Genomic DNA, 23,231 nt, shown 5'->3' with positions numbered 1-23,231 from the left:
TGAGATCTGTTGTGCAGTTTGGGAGAAAAATATATATATTTTTAAAAATATTTTTTTGTACATTCCCTGACACACAGTGATAGTTAGTTTGGATGAGAGGAACGTTTTCTCCAAAGTCCACCAGACTGGCGATACAGAGAGCAACCCTGTTGGTCAGAATTCCAGCTTTATATTCAGATACAACTCTGGAACCATATGAGCAGGGCCATGTACAGACCTTTGGAGGGGCAGGTGCTCAAAATGCCCCCACCCAACAACAAAAAATAATTGACTGAAACGTCTTACATTCATAGCTAATTATCTAATGCTCCTGAAGCCAACATTTAACATATACAGTACCACATATCACTGACACTGACTCAACTCCAGCCACTTTAATAATGGGAATTGATGGGAAATGATGTAAATATATCACTAGCCACTTTAAACAATGCTACCTTATATAATGTTACTTACCCTACATTATTCATCTCATATGCATACGTATATACTGTACTCTATATCATCGACTGTATCCTTATGTAATACATGTATCACTAGCCACTTTAACTATGCCACTTTGTTTACATACTCATCTCATATGTATATACTGTACTCGATACCATCTACTGTATCTTGACTATGCTGCTCTGTACCATCACTCATTCATATATCCTTATGTACATATTCTTTATCCCCTCACACTGTGTACAAGACAGTAGTTTTGGAATTGTTAGTTAGATTACTTGTTGGTTATTACTGCATTGTCGGAACTAGAAGCACAAGCATTTCGCTACACTCGCATTAACATCTGCTAACCATGTGTATGTGACAAATAAAATTTGATTTGATTTACCAGTCAAAAGTTGACACACCTACTCAGTCAAGGGTTTTTCGTTATTTTTTTACTATTTTCTATGTTGTAGAATAATAGTGAAGACATCAAAACTATTAAAATAACATGTAGTAACCAAAAAAAAGTGTTAAACAAATCAAAATATATTTTACAATTCAGATTCTTCAAATTAGACACTATTTGCTAACTCTTGGCATTCTTTCAACCAGATTCAAGAGATAGTCACCTGGAATGCATATCAATTAACAGGTGTGCCTTACTGAAAGTTAATTTGCAGAATTTCTTTCCTTCTTAATGCGTTTGAGCCATTCAGTTGTGTTGTGACAAGGTAGGGGTGGTATACAGAAGATAGCCCTATTGGGTAAAAGACCAAGTCCATATTATGGCAAGAACAGCTCAAATAAGCAAAGAGAAACGGCAGGTCATCGTTATTTTAAGACATGAAGGTCAGTCAATTCGGAAAATTTCAAGAACTTTTACGTTTCTTCATGTGCTGTCGCAAAAACCATCAAGCGCTATGATGAAACTGGCTCTCATGAGGACCACCACAGGAAAGGAAGATCCAGAGTTACCTCTGCAGCAGAGGATAAGTTCATTAGAATTACCAGCCTCAAAAAATTGCAGCCCAAATAAATGCTTCACAGAGTTCAAGTAACAGAAAGGTGGAAATGTGTCCTTTGGTCTGAGGAGTCCAAATTTGAGATTTTTGGTTCCAACTGCTGTGTCTTTGTGAGACGCAGAGTAGGTGAACGGATGATCTCCCCATGTGTGGTTCCCACCGTGAAGCATGGAAGAAGAGGTGTGATGGTGCTTTTTTGGTGACTGTCATGGATTTACTTCAAATTCAAGGCACACTTAACCAGCATGGCTACCACAGCATTCTGCAGCAATACCATCTGGTTTGCGCTTAGTGGGACTATCATTTGTTTTTCAACAGGACAGTGACCCAACACACCTCCAGGCTGTATAAGGGCTATTTGACCAAGAAGGAGAGTAATGGAGTGCTGCATTAGATGACCTGGCCTCCACAATCACCCGACCTCAACCCAATTGAAATGGTGTGGGATGAGTTGGACGGCAGAATGAAGGAAAAGCAGCCAACAAGTCCTAAGCATATGTGGTTACTCCTTCAAGACTGTTTGAAAAGCATTCTAGGTAAAGCTGGTTGAGAGAATGCCAAGAGTGTACTGTATATTATTAGCCTTTATTTTCTGCAAAATACACTCATCCCACTGAAAGCAAGCTTACTTCTCAAAGAGAGGGCATTGGGGGGTGATCATAGCAAAAAAAATGACAAATTAACTTGACTTACATTTCTTACATTCATAACTAATTTAGCCAGGTCACCCATAATACAAGTCATTATTCAACGTCCATCCATGTCTGACTATGTCAGGAAATGACCTGGAAACCAGCCACTACGGGCAACAGTGAGCGATGTTATCTTCAAATAGGTTTTGCTAGGGCATTGTGGACTGGCATGGCATGGGCGTAAACATCAATCAATCCAGCCATAGAAGTTGTTTTAGAGATTTTTGTTTCAACCCTTCTGAGTTATGCCTAACCTTCAGATTTAGGAGTTAATGCCTAAACGCTAACCAGTCTTTAGGCGTGATTGTTTATAGTTTATTCTGATACAGACATCTGCCTCTGTGTTTTTTTCATCATGTGTTTGTCATTCATACGTTCTTGTCTCTGTAATTCATTAATGATGAGTGACAAAACTATTTACCAAGTTGGAATCAATAAGTAAGTACTACTCTACTCTCAGACCTACTAACAAACATTCAAAATAACTTCTGACTGCTGGAAGAGTGCAGTGTGCACACTCGTGTGGGTACAGAGAAGCGAGGGAGGGAGGATAAAGATACAAACAGTGTAAAGTCGCTAGTTTGATGGGAAATTCGTTAAATTAGGCTATCAAAATAAAGAGAGTCACACACTATATGTAAGCTCTCAAGAATGTATTGGGTAAAACACCAATGTTTCATCATCACTGTGGCTTCTTCAGGGTAATGTCATGAAGGCCTGAAACAGGTTATGTAGGCCTAGCTGAGGAATGCTCAACTTGAGTTTTGATAACTAGTCGCGTGATTTGCTAGCAACAACATTGAGTCGTCTAGTCTTGACATTTTTACAAGTATGAAAATGTTTACCAGTTGGCCTATCTATGTTTGTCCAACTGCAATCCTTCAGAGGGGTACTGAAATGTACAATTTTTATAAAAACTTTTAGCGAATACAACCACTTCTTCCTCAACGGTGGTTGAATAGGTCTATATTAGGCTATTTCATAATTGTATTGCAACATGATTAGATGCTTTACATAGTATTAACATCAAAAGGAATTATTAATTTCACCTATATACACACTACATGACCAAAAGTATGTGGACACCTGCTCATCGACCATCTCATTCCAAAATCACGGGCATTGATATGAAGTTGGTCCCCACTTTGCTGCTATAACAGCCTCCACTCTTCTGGGAAGTCTTTCCACTAGATGTTGGAACATTACTGCAGGGACTTGCTTCCCTTCAGCCACAAGAGCATTAGTGAGGTCGGGCACTGATGTTGGCCGATTAGGCCTGGCTTACAGTCGGTGTTCCAATTCAACACAAAGGTGTTTGATGGGGTTGAGGTCAGGGCTCTGTGCAGGCCAGTCAAGTTCTTCCACACCGATTTCAACAAACCATTTCTTTATGGATCTCGCTTTGTGCATGGGGCCATTGTTATGCTGAAACAGGAAAGAGCCTTCGCCAAATGTCATTGTATGCTGAAGTTTCAAAATTTCCCTTCACTGGACCTAAGGGGCCTAGCCCAAACCATGAAAGACTGCCCCAGCCCATTATTCCTCCTCCGCCAAACTTTACAGTTGACACTATGAATTAGGGAAGATAGCATTCTCCTGGCATCCACCAAACCCGGATTTGTTTGTCGGACTGCCAGATGGTGAAGCGTGAGTCATCACTCCAGTGAACGCATTTCCACTGCTCCAGAGTCCAATGGCGGCGAGCTTTACACCACTCCAGCCGACGCTTGGCATTATGCACAGTGATCTTAGGCTTGCGTGCGGCTGCTCGGCCATGGAAACCCATTTCATGAAGCTCCCAATGAGGCAGTTTGGAACTCAGTAGTGAGTGTTGCAACCGAGGACAGACGATTTTAATGCGCTACGCGCTTCAGCACTCGCCGGTTCCGTTCTGTGAGCTTGTGTGGCCTTCCACTTCGCGGCTAAGCCGGTTACTCCTAGACGTTTCTACTTCACAATAACAGCACTTATAGTTGACCGATGCAACTCTAGCAGGGCAGAAATTTGACGAACTGACTTATTGGAAAGATGGCATCATATGACGGTGCCACGTTGAAAGTCATTGAGCTCTTCAGTAAGGCCATTCTACTACCAATGTTTGTCTATGGAGATTGCAGCTGTGTGCTCGATTTAATACACCTGTCAGCAACGGATGTGGCTGAAATAGCCGAATCCACTAATTTGAAGGGGTGTCCACATACTTTTGTATCAGCGGAGGCTCCTCAGAGGAGGAAGGGGAGGACCATCCTTCTCAGTGAATTTCATGAATTGTAAAACATTAAGCAGTTATTTTTAGGTATAACTATACTAAATATAATCGCGTCACCAAATAATTGATTAAAACACTGTTTTGCAAAGGTCTACAGTAGCCTCAACAGCACTCTGTAGGGTTGTACAATGATGTAGCCGGAGGATGTCCTCCAGCCTATCAGAGATCTTGCAGCATGAACTGACATTTTCCACCCAATCAAAGGATGAGAGAAGTCATCTAGTACTGAAAGCATAAACTTTAGCTAGCTAGCACTGTGTATTGTGTAGAAAATGTGGTGAGTAGTTGACTCAAATTAAGAAAAAGTCAATAGTTGAACAGTTTTGAATAAATCAATTTCTTCCAAAATGGAGATTCAAGACAGAAATAGCGAGTGTCATTTTTTTTCCAGTTTCACCCTCCTCAAACAGAGGGATGTTATGTTAGCTAACTGGTTATGACTTTCCAACAACACTGGAACTCTTCCAAGTCAAGGTAAGCTTTTGGTGTTACTAATTTATTGTCACCGGGGCCCACCGGTGTAACTGCTCACTGTAACGTTACTGCATGATTGTAGCAGGTTTACTAACACTTTAGTTATATTAGCTATGCTGACTTTGACATTACTTTAGCTAATATGGTGACAGCGATGTAGGCTGTGTATAACGGTTTGGCTTGGAAAGGTTTTTTCGCCTGGTCACAGAGCTGATGTGTTGTGCATTGAAGTCCACACGCGAAGGAAGAGGTGAGAAAGTGAACCGTGTTTACTCGTGATCAGGGATGTATTCAATCCGCCGATTCTGTTGAAAAAGAATATATATATATATATATATATATATATATATATATATATATCTTAAACGGAAGCAAAGGCAAAACGGGGATAAACAAACCTGAATTTGTCTAATATAAACTCTCGTTTGCAACTGTTGGTCTAACCCAGGATCAGCTAGACGCAGGCCCAAACTAATGAATTCTTTTCAATTGACTGATTTCCTTATATGAACTGTAAGTCAGTAAAATCTTTGAAATTGTTGCATTTTGCATAAATTCAGTCTACATCCATTTTTGGACTTATGAATTGATATGAACCCATTGATTCTTGAAGAATATACACCTATAAATGCTTTCTGAGCTTAGTTTAAAGGGCAATTCCGCAAATGTTCAACCTCAGTCATCATCTGCTGCACCAAACCTGTCTACATACTGTATGTGTAAATGGCGTGCTTCTATTATGTGTTTGAAACATTTTTTTTAAAGCTTCTTTGTGACAGGGTAGGGTTAAAAATAAAAATTAAATAACCTTCAACAGGTTTCCAGCCCAAGGGAGGCAATGTTTGTGCTCCCCTTGTCACTACCTCAAAATCCTGGATTATTCCCCCCCCCCCCCCCCCTCAACAAAACACCTTTTCGCATATGTTAACCCTGGTATTGTGCTGTAAATAATGAAAATTAAGTTGAAAAGTGCTGGCATTGCCCTTTAATTGTCCTGTAAGAACCCCAAATATAAGCTTGCTTTACTCCAGGTCGATGTAAACAAGTGTATAACCTCAAAACATGGTTAAAACTAGAATTTTGATATCATGGATGGTGTCTTAACATCTATAGCTCTGTAAATTAATTTGAAAGTGATTGAATGTATCCAATAACGGGGAAGATTGTCTGGGCTGCCCCAGCCCGGCCCCTAGAAAGCCCTCCCAATAACATCAACGAGATGCTATTCAGACGAAGAGAAGAGAGCAGGACCTGTAAGTTGAGTTCACAGCCACCTACACGAAGGACCTGACTACAGAGATATGCGGGATGAAGAGGCTGCTTCACACTGGCGCAGCCTCCGAAGTCCACAGGAAGAAGCTCACTCCAGGGACCCTCTGAAGATTGAGACCCCAGGCACACAGGCAAAGACATGCCGGTGTAGAAACCAGAGGTCTATGAGCAGGTGACATACACCTGGGCGACCGCTGACTTGCCCACCTATTGATGCAGATGCCCCTGCTATGCTGCAACACCTTAATGAGCTACCCCCAGTATGGCTATGTACTGGAGATCATCGACGAGGACGTCATCTTACGTAGCAACTGCTGTTTGCCCCTTTAGGAGCTGCCTATAGGAGTGCAGTCAGGTCTCATTATTAGTTCAGCATTTTTGATTCAGTGGCCAGATCATTGGATTCACCAATATTCCCTTTTTTGTACAATTTAAAACTTTAATAGATTAATTCAGTCCTTTAGAGAAGGCCACATTTGGTAACAATCCAAAAAAAAAAAAAAGTTGCCTACAAAAATAAATCTGCATCATCAATAATATAAATAGAATATAGCAACATTTTTTTTTCATTATAACATGTCGGTTCAATCCCGTCTCCTCCAAGCTGAGCACACAGCTGCTGTGTTCATCCACATCCTGGTACTGAACCATCACTAACACTGTCAGCAGAATCATTCCAGGTATAGATCTTACAGTCACTGCATATAGCACTGCAGCGTAGAACATTACAAGGGCATAGCTGAAGAGACAGGGGGGCTAGCAATCTTTGGTAAATAACAGTTATGCATCTAACTAGTTTATGTTTATCTATAAAAACTTTCATACATTTCCAAGTTCAACAGTACAGGCCTCTGGTTCCTAAGAGCGACATAGTAGACCTATATGCATTAGGTGTAGATGATGCATGCTTTATAGTATATTTATATGGGTTACTTTAGCAGTCATCCTCCTACATCCCACTTAACAAAGCTAACCAGAGAGCGCCGCCCATGATACAAATTGAAGATAAACCAACTTTCACAGTCTAACAAATCATACAGGAGCTTGTACAAAGGTCACGTTTTAGAAACACCTTACATCTTTCATAAAAGCCACTCATTTCAATAAGGCCTAATTTTGAAATATTGTGTAGAATTATAATAGTGGAAGATTGGCATCTGGTAAATGGAGAAGGCAAAGAAAAATCCCTGAATTAAAAGGTAAAGTGCCCAGAAGCTTCAGTAGATCATAAACTGGTCCGATAGAAGCTCTGTAGATAGATATTAACTTGTCTGATTCAAAGCCCTGATGCGGAGATGTGCAGACCTCTAACTAGCTAACACAGGGCGAGTGGTATCTGTCAATGTAACACTGTGCTTTGCAACACCATTTAGCAAGGCTTGCAAAGAAAATAATGGCTTTAGGATAAAAAATGTTATATATTTTACCATATCTAATTCCATTAACCCAGTGTTTAAACGTAAATTAAGTTCTGGGTGTGTAAACCCTTATAATAAACTCTAGCTATAAAATGTTCCCTTAATTTGAGGCCTCTAGGAGCATCAGGCAAAACCTAAAATAAATCCAAACATTTTATAATAGCTTCGGTTATAGAACATGAAAACATAAGCAACAGCACATCATATCCCCAACAGGCAGACCGAGAGGACACAGTTACAGCATTTATCCACAAGGTGGGGGTATATAACCACACCACTACTCTTTCTATAGAGATAAACATGGCAACTAATGCAGTACCATCAGAAAAACGTCATATAGTACTGGCAGATAAACAACAAGGCTTTTAAACATGCCAAATCAACATATATTCTTGCATTTGGTCAGTGTGTTTTGATACTGTGCCGAGGGTTGATGGCCCAAAATGCGCTCACTAGTTGCTCTGTCCATTCAATTGATTGTCCATCTATTCCAAAGTACAGTCTCTGTTCAAATGACCTCTCCTGTAACTACCAGAAAATCGCTACAACCCTGGTAGATGTAAATACAGTACTGAGAGAGAGAGACGGACAGGGAGGCGAAATGCGAGAACTTCAAAGCAACAGGTTCTAGCCGCTTTCTCCTAGTCTAGGAGACTGAACACATGGCCATGTGACGTCGCCTCTACAATAAACTGACTTTATCCTACCAGCCCTGAAGCAGATTAGGACAGATGTAGCCATGTTCAATGACTACCAGAGGAACAGAAATATAGCCATTGTCCTTTGCTGCTATTCCTGACCATGTTATCTGTGGCCACTGGCCTGGCGCTGGCTCCAAGAGGCCCTGAACTTTCTCGGCATAGAAAATCTCTTTTAACATGGAACTCCAAAAACTCCATTTAATTTGTTCTTGTTTTTTTTACAGTGTTACTTATCTACTTCCTCTAAAACCATTAGTCAACTTCCTAAAATCTTTCCATTCTCACAGCGCTAACCTCTTCTCCTCTGATACAACTAGTCTCTGTCCAGAGGTCAAAGGTGAGCGGTCAGCTCAAACTCCACTGTCAGTCTGGTCACAAGCGGTCACACTTCCATCCTGACCTCTAAACCCCAAACAGCTTGTGACTGCCAGACTCTACAAACTGCACCAAATATTCTTCTCCTTTCAAGACCCTCACAACCTTCAGTTTAAATACACCACTCTTATTCTGGTCTGTATCATTTGCCTTTTCTAGTTTCTATTTCATCCTGTCCATCTAATACTGTGTCCTTTCCATGATAAACCAGTAGCCTTTATGTTGCTGATATGTTTTCTGTGCATTAACCCCTGTGAGAGAAATCAGTGAGCACACGAGTCGGCCCTTTGGGGGTTGGATTGCTGCCACGCCTTCATAGAACACAATAAAACAATTTCTGCAAAGAAACAGAACAAAGCTTCACCCACATAAATTAAAAACGACAATATGTACAAACCCTTGCATCCACCAATTAAATAAAAATGCTAAATAAATGGATTCAAATATTCGGGGGTTTGAATCATTCACCTATTCAAAAAGGTAATTCTAAAAGAATTTAAAAAAGGCAATAACCAGAAGGATCAAAAGAGTGAACAGAAGAGTGGATATGGCACACAGGGGTGTAGGCCTACTCAGTAAAGACATGGAGCTAGTCTCTTGAGTGCTTAATGCCAAGTCCAGGCTGAACGCAGTGGAACCACAGATGCCCTCTAGTGTCCATCTAGTGTATTGCACATAGGGTCCACAGGTACAATCTAGAGTTTATTCCAGCTCTCTCCAGTTTCTGAATCAGGTTGGACCAGTTTCCCCCTCAGTGTCCCTCAGACTGGATTCTGGTTCCCAGCCCTCTCTCCTCCGGGGACAGTAGTTACCCCGGCCCCCCTGCTGCTCTCATGGCCTCCTGCAGTTTGAGTCTGTAGTTGTCGTAGCGACGCGTCACGGAACACACCCGCTCAGTCTCCTCCTTCTCCAGCATCCTTAGGAAGTTACTCAACTCTGGGATGGAGAACGCTTCCCACTGGAAGAGGAGAGAGGTATGGTTAATACAGGGAGCATGAGTGTGTGTTTAGTGTGTGTGTGGGTGGGAGTTCAGTGTGCGTCTTACCATGACCTCGCCAGTCTGCTGTTCTCTCAGGACAAAGCCCAGCGTGTCGGTGTTGGGACCTGCTAGCAGACGCAGGAACAACGGATGCTCTCCCTCCGACAGCTTACACATGTACTCTACAGGAGGAAACACACAATAATATTCTGTGGTTATAATTCATGATTATTAGGGATTATTCTACAGAAGGGTTCATTGTCAAGTCGGGGGGGGATGATGTGCTGTAAAAACACTAATGAGAGCTTTAGTAAAAAATAATTTTAAAAAATTACGTTTTGGCTCCATGCCATGGGGGTAAGCACACACAGAAAGCGGCCCGGTCAGATCAGAGACAGACGTCTTTCATGCGAGTCAAGTCACCAGGCAGCCCTAAACCCTCCTGCTTGCTCCATATCCAGAGACAGCAGCTCACACCACTACATGCTCTCAGCCTGTCCCTCTACAGTAGAGGCTCCCACCTGCCTGCTAGGCCAAGCCTACAGGCTCTCCTATTAAAAACACAGCTGCTGAAAGGGACTAGCTCTACACAGCTATGTACCAGATGGTGCCATGGTAGTACAGTACCTTAGCCGTCCATCTCAGCAGGACTGGGAGAGACCTGCATTCCATGCCGGATTCAGACATCACCGTGGCATTTCTTGCGGCAGGCAGGGGCTTTAAGTTTACACCATCGGAATGGGTCATAAGTTAGACGTGCATACATTTACCATTCCTCATAGATCACGCAGTAACCACAGATCTAGGGTCAGAGTTATGACGCCTCAAATCCTAACCATTACGAACTGAGTCCGTGCCCCACAGCCCAGCACACATAAGCCCCCCCCGTGTTTTTAATTGGACCACAGTATAGACTGTCTAGACAGACCCTCATTAACAGGCTAAGAACTCCCCTCTTCATGTACCGAAGGGAAAACACTGCAAACACGCACAACGTCAGAGCTAGCGTCCGAGTCACGCTGTTCTAGAAGTCTGGGATAGCGGGTGTGCGCATTTCCCTTGACATAATGAAGAGCTGGCAGATTACACAACAGTGTGAGATTAGACAGACCGTGACAGACTGCACGGTCGGCACTGCAACTGGGCTGAAAGTCTGACCTATTCACAACCATAAGCTACCTGCACTCCTATTCCCGACTACTCTACCCCCACCCAGTCTTCAGTAAGATGGGCTTATCTCCTGCTCTGTGGTATAGGGACTGATCCATCTTTGCTTGTCTCCTGGGGGTCCATGCTGAACCTCACCAGGGAGTTGCCCTCGCCATCTTATCTAGCAGAGCCCTAAAATAGGAAGAACAGAAGACCAAAACACCAGCTGCTACTGTAAACTGTACTGAAACCTGTTGTGGACCTCTCTCCACAGACTGGCTGGTTGAGAACAGCTGCTGCTGTACACGGTGTGTGTGTGTTCCTTCCCTGGTCGGGTATTCCAGCCACAGGGGTGAAAAGTAATGTGTGTGTGTGTGTGGGCAGCCCTGTGGCATTCAGCAACATGAGGGCGAGGCGTCTAGAAATACACACCCTAAACCCTACAGATACCGACACACACTATGTTCAGACACCAACCCAGTTCTGGCATGCATGCTATCCAGCCAGCTAACAGACTGGCATCTATAGCATGACACACCAACTACAATGTCTCCTATAGCCAGAAAGACAGACCACACACACACACACACACTTACCTTGCTCATCCCTGCGGCAGCGTTTGTACAGGGCATATTTAGCAGGGTTGTCAGCTACAGTGAACTTGGTCAACAGGGCCTGAATCACCTGATGGAAACATTAAAGATTAGCATCAGTGTTCATATATAATTATAGCCATTTTCTACGAAATCACTGCACGCAGGTTGTACGAAACTGTGTGTGTGTGTGTGTGAGTGAGACCCACCTGCCGTACGGTGTTGTTGGAGCTGATGTGAAGAGTGTTAATCGCCCCCTGGGGGAGGTAGAAGGCCTCCTCTCCTCCCTGGCCCCCTCGTACTGTGACGGGTCTCCTCAGCTCCAACTGCACCTTAATGAACCCTGTATACACACCACTGGGGTTCTACAGGGAGGGGGGGGGAGGGGTGGGGACCGGTTAGGATACTGCAGGGTAACACAGAACAGGTACACAAGCACTCATGTTCGCACACAGTAAGCTCTGTCATGTCTGTGTGAGAGATTACCAGATGATGGGGTGGGTGGGGGCTTCACATTAATTACCAGATGGAGCCCAGATTTGTGGGCCCATCTTTAAGCCCAGTACTTCACATGCCATCCCCCTGTGGACGTGACAGCACTGTGTGAGTGAGTGAGTGAGTGAGTGAGTGAGAGTTTAGCAGTGGTGTAAAGGTACTGAAGTAAAAATACTTTAAAGCACTACTTAAGTTGTTTTTGGGGGTTACTTTACCATTTATATTTGACAACTTTTACTTCACTACATTCTTAAAACAAATAATGTACTTTTTACTCCATACATTACGCCCAAAAGTACTCGTTACATTTGAATGCTTAGCAGGACAGGAAAAGGGTCCAATTCACACACATCTAAAGAGAAAATCCCTGGTCATCCCTACTGCCTCTGATCTGACGGACTCACTAAACACAAATGCTTTGTTTGTAAATGTCTGTGCTGTAGTGCGCTTTTACAAAATATGGCGCCGTGTGGTTTGCTTAATATAAGGAATTATCCATACTTTTAAAACCAAATACTTTTAGACTTCTACTGGATGACTCACTTTTACTTGATTCATTTTCTATTAAAGTATCTTTACTTTAAGTTAAAAAATAAAAAGACAATGGGGTACTTTGTCCACCACTGGTGTTTAGAAGGGTAAGAGAGAGAAGGTTATTAAAGGAGAAGACATGAAACGCATCAATCAGCTGACTGCCACTACTAAAATGCACCATCACAGAGTTATGTTTCTATAGAGAAAGAGAACAAAGAGTGACTTGTGGTTGCGATAGATGGACAGATCAGGGACACAAAGAGAGGCGAGAAGTGGGCGCAAACAAAGACATTCTAAAGACAACAAGACCGCAGAAGTGTCATTATGCCAGCCTGACTGCATGTTTTAGATGACTGACGGGTCTGATCGCATGGACTAGATGGACATCAATGTGAATCAAAGAACAGTGGTTTCGAACTTTGACCCATACCCAGAAGGAAGTAAGTATGCTAGTTATTCATCTGATACATCTCAGACAGGCCTGTTCCAGACAGCTAGTCTGGTGAACATGTGCTGTGTGCCACCATCATGCCCGCAGCTTGGTGAGCACTGAGCAGTCAGTTAGACAGAGCTGGTTCTCTTCCACATAACAGGGGAGGTCAGGACAACAGAGCTTCTGTTCAATCATCATCCTTATCATTAGTAAACAGAGGAAGGAAGGAGAGATGTGGTGGAAACATGCAGCAAGCAAACGTGTGTGTCACGTCTCTTGTGGATCAGGAGGGGATAGATAACGCACAACACATGAGTGCTGAATGAGCCTTTACAGTTCAGCTCTGAAGGCTGGCAGAACCACGCACACACTCGTGGCAGAGATAACCATCAGGGCCTGACGGTCATACAAGTTTGTTTAGGGATGAGGGGGTCAAAAGTGGGAAGCTAGGTCAGAAGGGATGATAAACCGAGGAAGCCTAATGTCTGATGGAGGAGTTGGGTTATGGGTTAGTGGATGGGGTCGGGGTTAGAGGTCACTTACCAGGGTCATTTTGAGGTGGTCCTTGGAGGAGGAGTTGTACAGCTCGACCTTCTGTCTGATCTCCTCTCTGCTGAGATGAGTCCGTAACTCTCTTTCCTGCTCCACATCCTGATAGACAGAAACAGAGAGAGTTAAGTGGTGTTATTACATGTGTTATGGCCTGAAGAGATTGGTAAGATCAGCTGATACAGATCGACAGAGCACACACACACACACTGACAGGCCTCCAGCCCTGGGCCTGCCAGTGTTGTCCTGACCTTCATTTGGAGGACCTAGATAAGGGATATTCAACTGGCGGGGCCCAGGCCAGATCTAGCCCGTTTATTATTTTATACTGGCCCTTTGATTAATTGTGAACATTAATGAAAGATCTTTAAAATAATAATAATAATAATAATAATAATAATAATAATGCCAATATCGGACGTTCAGTTCCAGAACGACAAGCACTATGGTGGTTGTCTATAGTGTGGTTTCTAGCGCCTATGTGGCATGTTGATTCTACATATGGAGTCTAGCGTTTGAACGGATTAAGTTACAAAATATTATGACCACATTGTTGAAATCTACGACTAAGGAACAGATATGTGCCTTCTATTTCCCTCATACACACAAGGACTCATTAAAAGGGAGTGTGACAAAAAACATGTCTAATGACTGAGGGAAATGAATTCAAAGCATACTTCCTTCAGACTGGAATTTTGCATTACCTAACGACACACTGCATTCTTTGTTATTTATTGAGAATCTTAGTTTTCAGATGATTTTAAAACGACCTATTTACTTTTAGAACCTTTTAATATTTGTTTAAATAAAACAAAGCATCATTGTTTGTTGCACCTTGACTCACGTCACTTCTTTCCTAATTACTTTTGGCAACATTTCCTTTTAAGAAAAGTGCTTCATTTGTGGTTATGCGTTGCTTTCTTTCCACCTGACAGGTGTGGCATATCAAGAAGCTGATTAAAACAGCATGATTACACAGGTGCACCTTGTGCTGGGGGCAATAAAAGGCCACTAAAACATGCAGTTGTCACAACAATGTCACAGATGTCTCCCTTTTGAGGGAGTGTGCAAATGGCATGCTGACTGCAGGAATGTCCACCAGAGCTGTTGTCAGAAATGTTTATGTTAATTTTCTACCATAAGCCGCCTCCAACGTTGTTTTAGAGAATTTGGCAGTAAGTCAAACCGGCCTCACAACCGCAGACCAAGTGTAACCGTGCCAGCTCAGGACTTCCACATCCGGCTTCTTTGGGCTCCTGTGTGGCACAGCGGTCTACTGCATCTCAGTGCAAGAGGCATCACTACAGTCCCTGGTTCAAATTCAGGCTGTATCACATCCGGCCGTGATCGGGAGTCCCGTAGGGCGCCGCATAATTGGCCCAGCGTCATCCGGGTTTGGCCGTCATTGTAAGTAAGAATTTGTTTTTCACTGACTTAGTCAAAAAGGCAATACACCCCAAAAAATAAATGTTTAATTCTTCACCTGCGGGATCATCTGAGATCACCCACCCGGAGAGCTGATGAGGATTATTTCTGCCTGGAATAAAGCCCATTTGTAAGGGAAAAACTCATTCTGATTGGCTGCGCCCCTGCCTAGTCATGTGAAATCCATAAATTAGGGTCTAATGAATATATTTCAATTGACCGATTTCCTTATATGAACTGTAACTCAGTAAAAATCATTGAAATTGATGCATGTTGCATTTATATTTGTGTTTAGTAGTTGGAATCGCCCTGCCCTCATATTGGGTCTCCCCCTCAAGGCAAGGGTCCACCACAGCAGAGACGATTCATCCAGAGAACAGAAGTGCGCCAGGCCCAACCCATAGTTATGCAACGAATGTTCTCCCCAGATCCAGAGAGAGTCTTTCTGCTGAAGGCTGTGACCGTCACACACAAAGTTTAAACTCCTAGAAAGTAGAAGGATCTGACTTCAGAGTTCATTGATAACGATAACTGAATTTGTCATATTTCTTAATGGACATGACTGCAGCTTCCTCTCCATTTCACCCTGGATCATGCAGTCATAGCAGACACGCGTCATCCTCCGTGTGTGCCTGAAGGTCCAAAGTCCAGACAGCGCTGTGTGTTCTTACATGGGCATAGTGCTTCTCTGCTCTAAGGCTCCTAGATACTAAAAACAAACCTAAACCCCAGTCAGTATCCTGACAAGACCGAGCAGGCCCTGGACACCTTATAAGGCCACACTGCACGAGAGACCAGGGTGCCAACTTGTGTACACACACACACACACAGAAGAATCCACCTTAGGCAATAACATTGATAGTGGAGTGGTATGGTTCTAATAGCTAATACTAGTGTTCTCTTTAATGTCAACATCAAGGCAGTAAAAAGCATGCATGCCCTTCTGGAGGTGCTTCTGATTGACTTGTTTTTACTGCCTACCACAGAGGATAACAGGCTCATAAAGTAACAGAACAGAGCTCCTTACTGTTACGGTTAGCAATGGATGTGGTCTAATGCTGTGGTTTAGACTCCTGCCGCAGCCAGCTGTCTACGCAGACTGGGAACTGGGCTTGGTGGAGCTGTAGTAGGATGGGCCTGTGAGGAAAACTGTTGGTCAAGTCCACCTAGGTCACAGCTGATTCAGGTGGCTCACAGTAAGACCCAGGGGATTATGGGTAGCCACAGAGAAAGAGGTTGGTGATGGTTATGACAACACTTAATAGCCGCTATTGCATGGGCCATAACCACTCTGGGGTTGTGAGAGAAAAGATTTGGGTTGGTTACTGTGTTAAAAATAATTTGTCTTCTCACCCTCTCCAACCAGCTCTATAGGATTACCTCGGTTTCAAACAGAACCTCGCAGAGGTCATGATCAACTACATCAGATGACGCCGCACCGAGCCAGTTCATGACCGCGGTCTTGAACAAACTAACATCAGTATCATTACTTTGGGTTACAGGGCAGAGTATATAAAAGGGAGTGTATTTGAGTCCATACAGACAGATGAGGATGGGGCAGACAGGAGAGGGTTAAGAGGAGGACCAGTGAGACAGAGCATGACAGGCAAAAGGCTAAACAAACAAACATCCCAATGAGGTAATGGACCAAAAAAAACATCCTTCTCACTCCCACACAGTGTTTGTTATAGCCACGGGCCACTACACTGCAGCCGGTGAGGGGGAGAACAGAAAGACAGCAGAACAGACTCTCCCTGAGAGTTCAACCTGTTGCTCTTTCTTCACCCATCACTGTAGTTACTGCAGCATCAAGGTTAATGAATGCCAGTCGGATTAGACTCCGTTAAATGAACTACAAGCCTATACTCTCCCTCTGTACTCGGATTGAAGTAAGCAGTTAAGCAACTTTTCCTGGGGCAGGCAGGGTTAGCTGGGGTGGCAACGGTATAAGAGCAGGACTGATAAAGAGAAGTAGTTTTTTTTTAGGGTAAAGAGTCAGTAGGCCGAGCAACGAGGGATAGTGTTCGGTAAAGATGCTCTGGGATTGACTGCTTAGAGTAAGCCTTAGTAAGTAGAGTTACAATGAGTTCAGTGCTGGGTTAAGTAGAGGTGGTGTAGCTTAACGTGTGAAGTAATGTGTGTGGTGTGTTCTAAGAATAGAGATTAGGCTATGCTTTGTGTCGACAGACTGGTTTCTCCAGCGCTTCTCAGTCAGGCGAGGAACAGGTTTGACTGACTAATTAAGATAACATCAGCTATGTAGGTAATCCGTTTACAGACGGACAGATCCAGAGCAACAAAAAAATATATATATAGGAAAAGCTGGAAATAGACTAAACACCCCTGACTTAATCTAGATCTGGATGGGCATGGATATTGTTCTACATAAAGATCTGGTATGGGAAGAGCAATTTGACCATGTGTTATGGTATTTTGTGATGACCGTCTCAATCAGTGCCACAGCGCTGTAGCAACTATCCCCCCCCCCCCCTTGTGTGAGACTTCCTCTGCAGCTTAGAGGGGAAGTCCACAGCAGCCACGCCTTTCCTCCGCATAACAGACATCGATAACTAATGCAGGTTATGTAGACTTAAAATCAAGCACTGCATACACCTCATTCAGTACAAGCCCACTTGGAGAGCTCCTATACTACCACTAAACCACAGCCAATTCCCTGACACCACACTACAAAACACAGTATTAATTTGGACCTGGAGGGATTCCAACAGCTATTTGCCGTACTGGAGTCCGACCCAGTACTGCATGCACAAACACACAGAATAGCATAGGAAAGACTAAACCACTCCAATGACTGCAGCAGGAGTGTGTGATCCATCCCTTAGTGTCCCACAGGGTAGACCAGAAGTGAATTCCTGCTCAGTGGGCTCAGAGTGAGAGGGTGACAGTGAGCAAGTCCATCCTGCCTCCTGTGGTGTCGATGGACTCTCATAACTGAAAGTGGCTTTACTTAATCTTGAAACTAGGGGGCACTATTTTGTTTTTGGAAAAATAACGTTCCCAAAGTAAACGGCCTATTTCTCAGGACCAGATGCTAGAATATGCATATAATTGACAGCTTAGGATAGAAAATCTAAAGTTTCCAAAACTGTCAAAATATTGTGAGTATAACAGAACTGATATTATTGCAGGCGAAACCCAGAGGAAAATCCAATCGGGAAGTGCCTCTTATTTTGAAACCGTTGTGTTCCTATCCATCCCAAATTGGCCATTGAAAGGGATATCAATCAGATTCCTTTTTCTACGTATTCCCTAAGGTGTCTACAGCCTTTAGACGTAGTTTTACGCCTTTGTTGAAGAATGAGCGTAAACGACTACATCGCGTAAGTGGCCAGCTGAGGGCTCTGTCAATTGTCAATTGTCCCGGTTGATATATTATCGAATAGATATTTGAAAAACACCTTGAGGATTGATTATTAAAAACATTTGCCATGTTTGTCGATAGTATGGATATAATTTGGAAAATTTTTTGGCGTTGTCGTGACCGCTATTTCCGGTGAATTTCTCAACATAACGTGACCAACAAACGGAGGTATTTTAGGTATAAAAATAATCTTTATGGAACATTTGCTGTCTAACTGGGAGTCTCGTGAGTGAAAACATCTGAAGATCAAATGTAAATGATTCATTTGATTGCTTTTCTGATTCGTGACCAAGCTTCCTGCTGCTAGCTGGACATAATGCTATGCTAGGCTATCGATAAACGTACACAAACGCTTGTCTTGCTTTGGCTGTAAAGCATAATTTCAAAATCTGAGATGACAGGGTGATTAAGCTGTGTTTCGCTATATTTCACTTGTGATTTCATGAATATTTTCTAGTAATATCTTTTGACCGTTGCGCTAGTGTAGTTGATGACAATTCTCCCGGATCCAGGATGGGTAGTTCCAAGAGGAGTAAGGAGATCAATATTTTTGCGCTAGTTGGCTGTACATGCAGCATCCAGTATTTTTTCTTCTTTAATTGTTCTCCGTCTTTTTAAAAATAGGGAGCCAATTGGTTTTAAGTAGCTTTATTTCCATGACTGATCAAAACACATCACGGCTTTCGCTTGTCCCTCTGTCACAGACATATGTTGAGCAATATTTTAGAAACAGTGAAGCGCAAGAAAATAATCACTACTGAATCGGAATACATATCGAATCACCACCTAAGTACCGTGATATCGTATCGTCCGTGGCAATTCCAAGCCCTTGTCAGAGGACAAGGAATTGACGATGACTGAGGGACAGACCCTAGGCTCGTGTTTTCTTGTGGGCCATTTCTTGATGATCTCCCTCTCACGGTTTCTCTCTAGTCTGCATGCATCTGTGTGCTCCACACATCAAAGTCAGGTCCTCTCTGTCAAACTGATGGGAATTACCATCTCCTCTGGTCCCACCGTCTAGGGCTGTTCCCGACAACAAAAATCTTGGTCGACCAGGAGTCTGTTATTTCAACCGAAATTGTAAAAATGTTTCCCCCCCCCCACACTAGGGCTGACCCCATTTAGTTGACTGGTCAATTGTTCGGTCGACCAAGATTTCTTTAGTCGAGCAGTCGCAAAAAAATGTTTTTGTGGTGCACAAGACACCCGTCTGAGTGGACTAATCCATTGCGGAGGCCACGGGATGGCAGAGTCCATCACTAAGACTTGTGATATACGGAAATTGTATATGGTTGTATTATGTGAATATAATATTTTATAACACTTGCTTTATCCCGCGTTGGATAAAGTTGCTGTCCGCTGTTCTGAAACAATCTTTAGTGCGCTGTAGAATTGGCGCCTTTCCCTATGTTGATATGTGCATAATATCACATTTTACCAGCATATTGGGATTGATCACTGTGTTTTGAGAGAAATGTCTGAGTTTGACAGCTGTTGCTCGCCGTTTGAGCAAGAAAACATGAACTGATTTGATCATCAATTGAACGAAGTGCTGCTCATAGCCTATATATGAAGGGTCTACATGTATCAACCTTCACAGTGAATGTTTTTGTTCATACGTTGTATGATTTGAATATTGCCAAATGCATCAGTAAAAAAATAAATATTACAGCTATTTAATGAAACCCGTGCTGTTAACAGACCGCAAAGCAGCATATAACTGACCTAAACATCTGGAAATGTTAAGTTCACATTTGTATCCATAGCCTTAAAAACGCATCTCAAGTGCAAATGCACTGTTTAGCGCACATCTGAAGGCTGGGGGGCATTTAGGACATCTACAGCGAATTGCTAAAATATCCTAATGATTATGATTAGAGGTTGACCGATTAATTAGGGCCGATTTCAAGTTTTCATAACAAATCGGAAATCAACTTTTTTACACCTTGATTTAATCTTTATTTAACTAGGCAAGTCAGTTAAGAACACATTCTTATTTTCAGTAACGGCCTAGGAACGGTGGGTTAACTGCCTCGTTCAGGGGCAGAACGACCGTGTCAGCTCGGGGGATTCAATCTTGCAACCTTACAGTTAACTTGTCCAACGCTCTAACCACCTGCCTCTCATTGCACTCCACGAGGAGACTGCCTGTTACGCGAATGCAGTAAGCCATGGTAAGTTGCTAGCTAGCATTAAACTTATCTTATAAAAAACAAATCAACCAATCAATCATAAACACTACTTAACTACACATGATTGATGATATTACTAGTTTATCTAGCGTGTCCTGCGTTGCATATAATTGATGCGGTGCGTATCGTTGCTCCAATGTGTACCTAACCATGAACATCAATGCCTTAATTAAAATCAATACACAGAAGTATATTTAGCTAAAAGAAATCCAGGTTAGCAGGCAATATTAACCAGGTGAAATTGTGTCACTTCTCTTGCATTCATTGCACGCAGTGTCAGTGTAGACAGTGAGGGAAAAAAGTATTTGATCCCCTGCTGATTTTGTATGTTTGCCCACTGACAAAGAAATTATCAGTCTATAATTTTAATGGTAGGTTTATTTGAACAGCGAGAGACAGAATAACTACAACAAAAATCCTGAAAAACGCATGTCAAAAATGTTATAAATTGATTTGCATTTTAAATGACTGAAATAAGTATTTGACCCCCTCTCAATCAGAAAGATTTCTGGCTCCCAGGTGTCTTTTATACAAGTAACGAGCTGAGATTAGAAGCACACTCTTAAAGGGAGTGCTCCTAATCTCAGCGTGTTACCTGTATTAAAGACCTGTCCACAGAAGCAATCAATCAGATTCCAAACTCTCCACCATGGCCAAGACCAAAGAGCTTTCCAAGGATGTCAGGGACAAGATTGCAGACCTACACAGGGCTGGAATGGGCTACAAGACCATCGCCAAGTTGCTTGGCGAGAAGGTTACAACAGTTGGTGCGATTATTTGCAAATGGAAGAAACACAAAAGAACTGTCAATCTCCCTCGGCCTGGGGCTCCATGCAAGATATCACCTCGTGGAGTTGCAATGATCATGAGAACGGTGAGGAATCAGCCCAGAACTACACGGGAGGATCTTGTCAATGATCTCAAGGCAGCTGGGACCATAGTCACCAAGAAAACAAATTGGTAACACACTACGCCGAAGGACTGAAATCCTGCAGCGCCTGCAAGGTCCCCCTGCTCAAGAAAGGGGCAAAAAAGTATTTAGTCAGCCACCAATTGTGCAAGTTCTCCCACTTAAAAAGATGAGGCCTGTAATTTATCATAGGTACACTTCAACTATGACAGACAAAATGAGAAAAGATTCATGGTCCTTTTGGTCCTCCAATAATCGGTATCGGCGTTAAAATCATAATCGGTCGACCTCTATGATCGCACTTCCTCAATTCAAATATTATGGCGACACTATACCAATGATAGTTTGGTATGGTTTAGGAACTTGGGAACCAAGCTCGAGTTATCAGTGTAGTCCTGTTATCGCCTGGACGTGAAAATCTTTGCCCCTAGAAAAAAAAAATGTACATTGGAAAAAAGAAAGAATTTGAGGAGGCAGTTTGGAAAAAAACTAATCCAGTCAGAATCATCCTGTGGAATATGTGAATGTGGCTTAGCCTAATTGTCTAAGAAAAATGAGGAGAGAGCGCAAACCAACCTAATTAGGTCTATAATCAACGGCGTAACTGTTAAATGTGCCTATCATTATAAATCATCCACATACGTACCAGTACCACACTCATTCAAGGATTTCTTTATTTTTACTATTTTCTACATTGTAGAATAATAGTGAAGACATCAAAACTATGAGAACACATGGAATCATGTAGCCAAAAAGTGTTATAAAATTTGATTTGTTTTTATTTTAGATTCTTCAAAGTAGCCACCCTTTATGACAGCTTTGTCAAACTTTTCACTGGTACTGTACATCTACAGAAATAAGACGTAGCTTGCTTCTGTTGCCTGTTTGAGTGTTTGTTTATTAGCCTACTGATTCCGTGAGCGCCAAGCCTCATGCAAGTGCAAAATGTTGAATAAAAGTAATTTCACAGATTTGGCTGTTTTAAATCTTTGCAATGCTGTAATAACAGCTAAGCAATTATTTTTGTTAGAAGAGGCTGGTATTATTTGGAATGTATTTTTGGTTGTTTACAATATTCTCTCTGCCTGTTGTTTGGAACAGTGTAATTAACAGAACCTGTGTCACAAAACATGTTATCATTAGTAGGCGTGGTATAATAGCCTTGTAGAACCACCATCGAGCTGTAGGCCTAAGAGCGTGTCCTGCTTGGTCTTAATACCATAACTTACTTAGGCGTATATTTCAATATCTAGGCTACTGTGTCTATCAATCAATTATTACATTTGTTCATGTCATCACACAGGGAGCTTGTAATCTAACAGCAACTGTTTGGCATGCATCATACTCGCATACCCTCCTTCTTGAGCTCCAGTAGTTTCCACAACTAAGTTTAATGTCTTCCACAGATCTGACTTCCCCTTTCCCTCCTGAACAACCAGTAAACATTTGCCCGTTTCGGGTTTATTTTTGACGTCCTACACATCCATTTTGCTGTTTGTTATAAGCAATTTCGTAGGCTATAGGTCACATGCATGCAATGCTTACATGTTTCACATAAAGAGAGCAAGGGTTAATGGGAGGTTCTCTCTAAACAAATTAGGGATTTTGGTAACAGAACAGTGGTGACAGTGCAATAAACACTTGCTTTGCTATGGTGCCTTTTCACTGCAGTAGGGAGGAGAGAAAGACAACATGCACCAGTCACACAGGCACTTGCTGTCATTTTATTTTTTAACAGTGTGACTATTGGGCTTGGAGTCATGTGTGTCTATTATTTAATCAAACAGACAAGCTCAGTGCATTTGCAGTTGGTTTTATTCAAACAATGTGTCTATATATGGAAGAATACATTTAAACATTTTGACCAATTGATTGGTCGAAAGAACAGGACGACTCTTGGTCGACCACGATTATATATATATATTTTTGATT

At 42.4% G+C, this 23,231-nt stretch overlaps 1 protein-coding gene across 4 annotated transcripts in view; it reads right to left on the bottom strand.

Moving 5' to 3' along the window:
• Positions 1 to 8,490: 8,490 nt before the first annotated feature.
• Positions 8,491 to 23,231, bottom strand: part of LOC110500244 (ras association domain-containing protein 3) — a 51,425-nt gene continuing 36,684 nt past the window's right edge. For all 4 annotated transcript variants that reach the window (XM_021577494.2, XM_021577495.2, XM_021577496.2 and 1 more), the window contains 5 exons: positions 13,382 to 13,489; positions 11,586 to 11,741; positions 11,380 to 11,467; positions 9,701 to 9,816; positions 8,491 to 9,613 (listed from right to left, as the gene is read on the bottom strand). In XM_021577494.2, coding sequence (XP_021433169.2) covers positions 9,464 to 9,613; positions 9,701 to 9,816; positions 11,380 to 11,467; positions 11,586 to 11,741; positions 13,382 to 13,489 — 618 coding nt within the window. In that variant the 3' untranslated portion in view covers positions 8,491 to 9,463. The remainder of the gene's footprint in view (positions 9,614 to 9,700; positions 9,817 to 11,379; positions 11,468 to 11,585; positions 11,742 to 13,381; positions 13,490 to 23,231) is intronic.

Source organism: Oncorhynchus mykiss, chromosome 21 (assembly GCF_013265735.2).
Source record: "Oncorhynchus mykiss isolate Arlee chromosome 21, USDA_OmykA_1.1, whole genome shotgun sequence".
Lineage (NCBI taxonomy): Eukaryota > Metazoa > Chordata > Actinopteri > Salmoniformes > Salmonidae > Oncorhynchus > Oncorhynchus mykiss.
The sequence above is the reverse complement of the archived record's forward strand: the minus strand, read 5'-3'. Positions and strand labels throughout refer to the sequence as shown.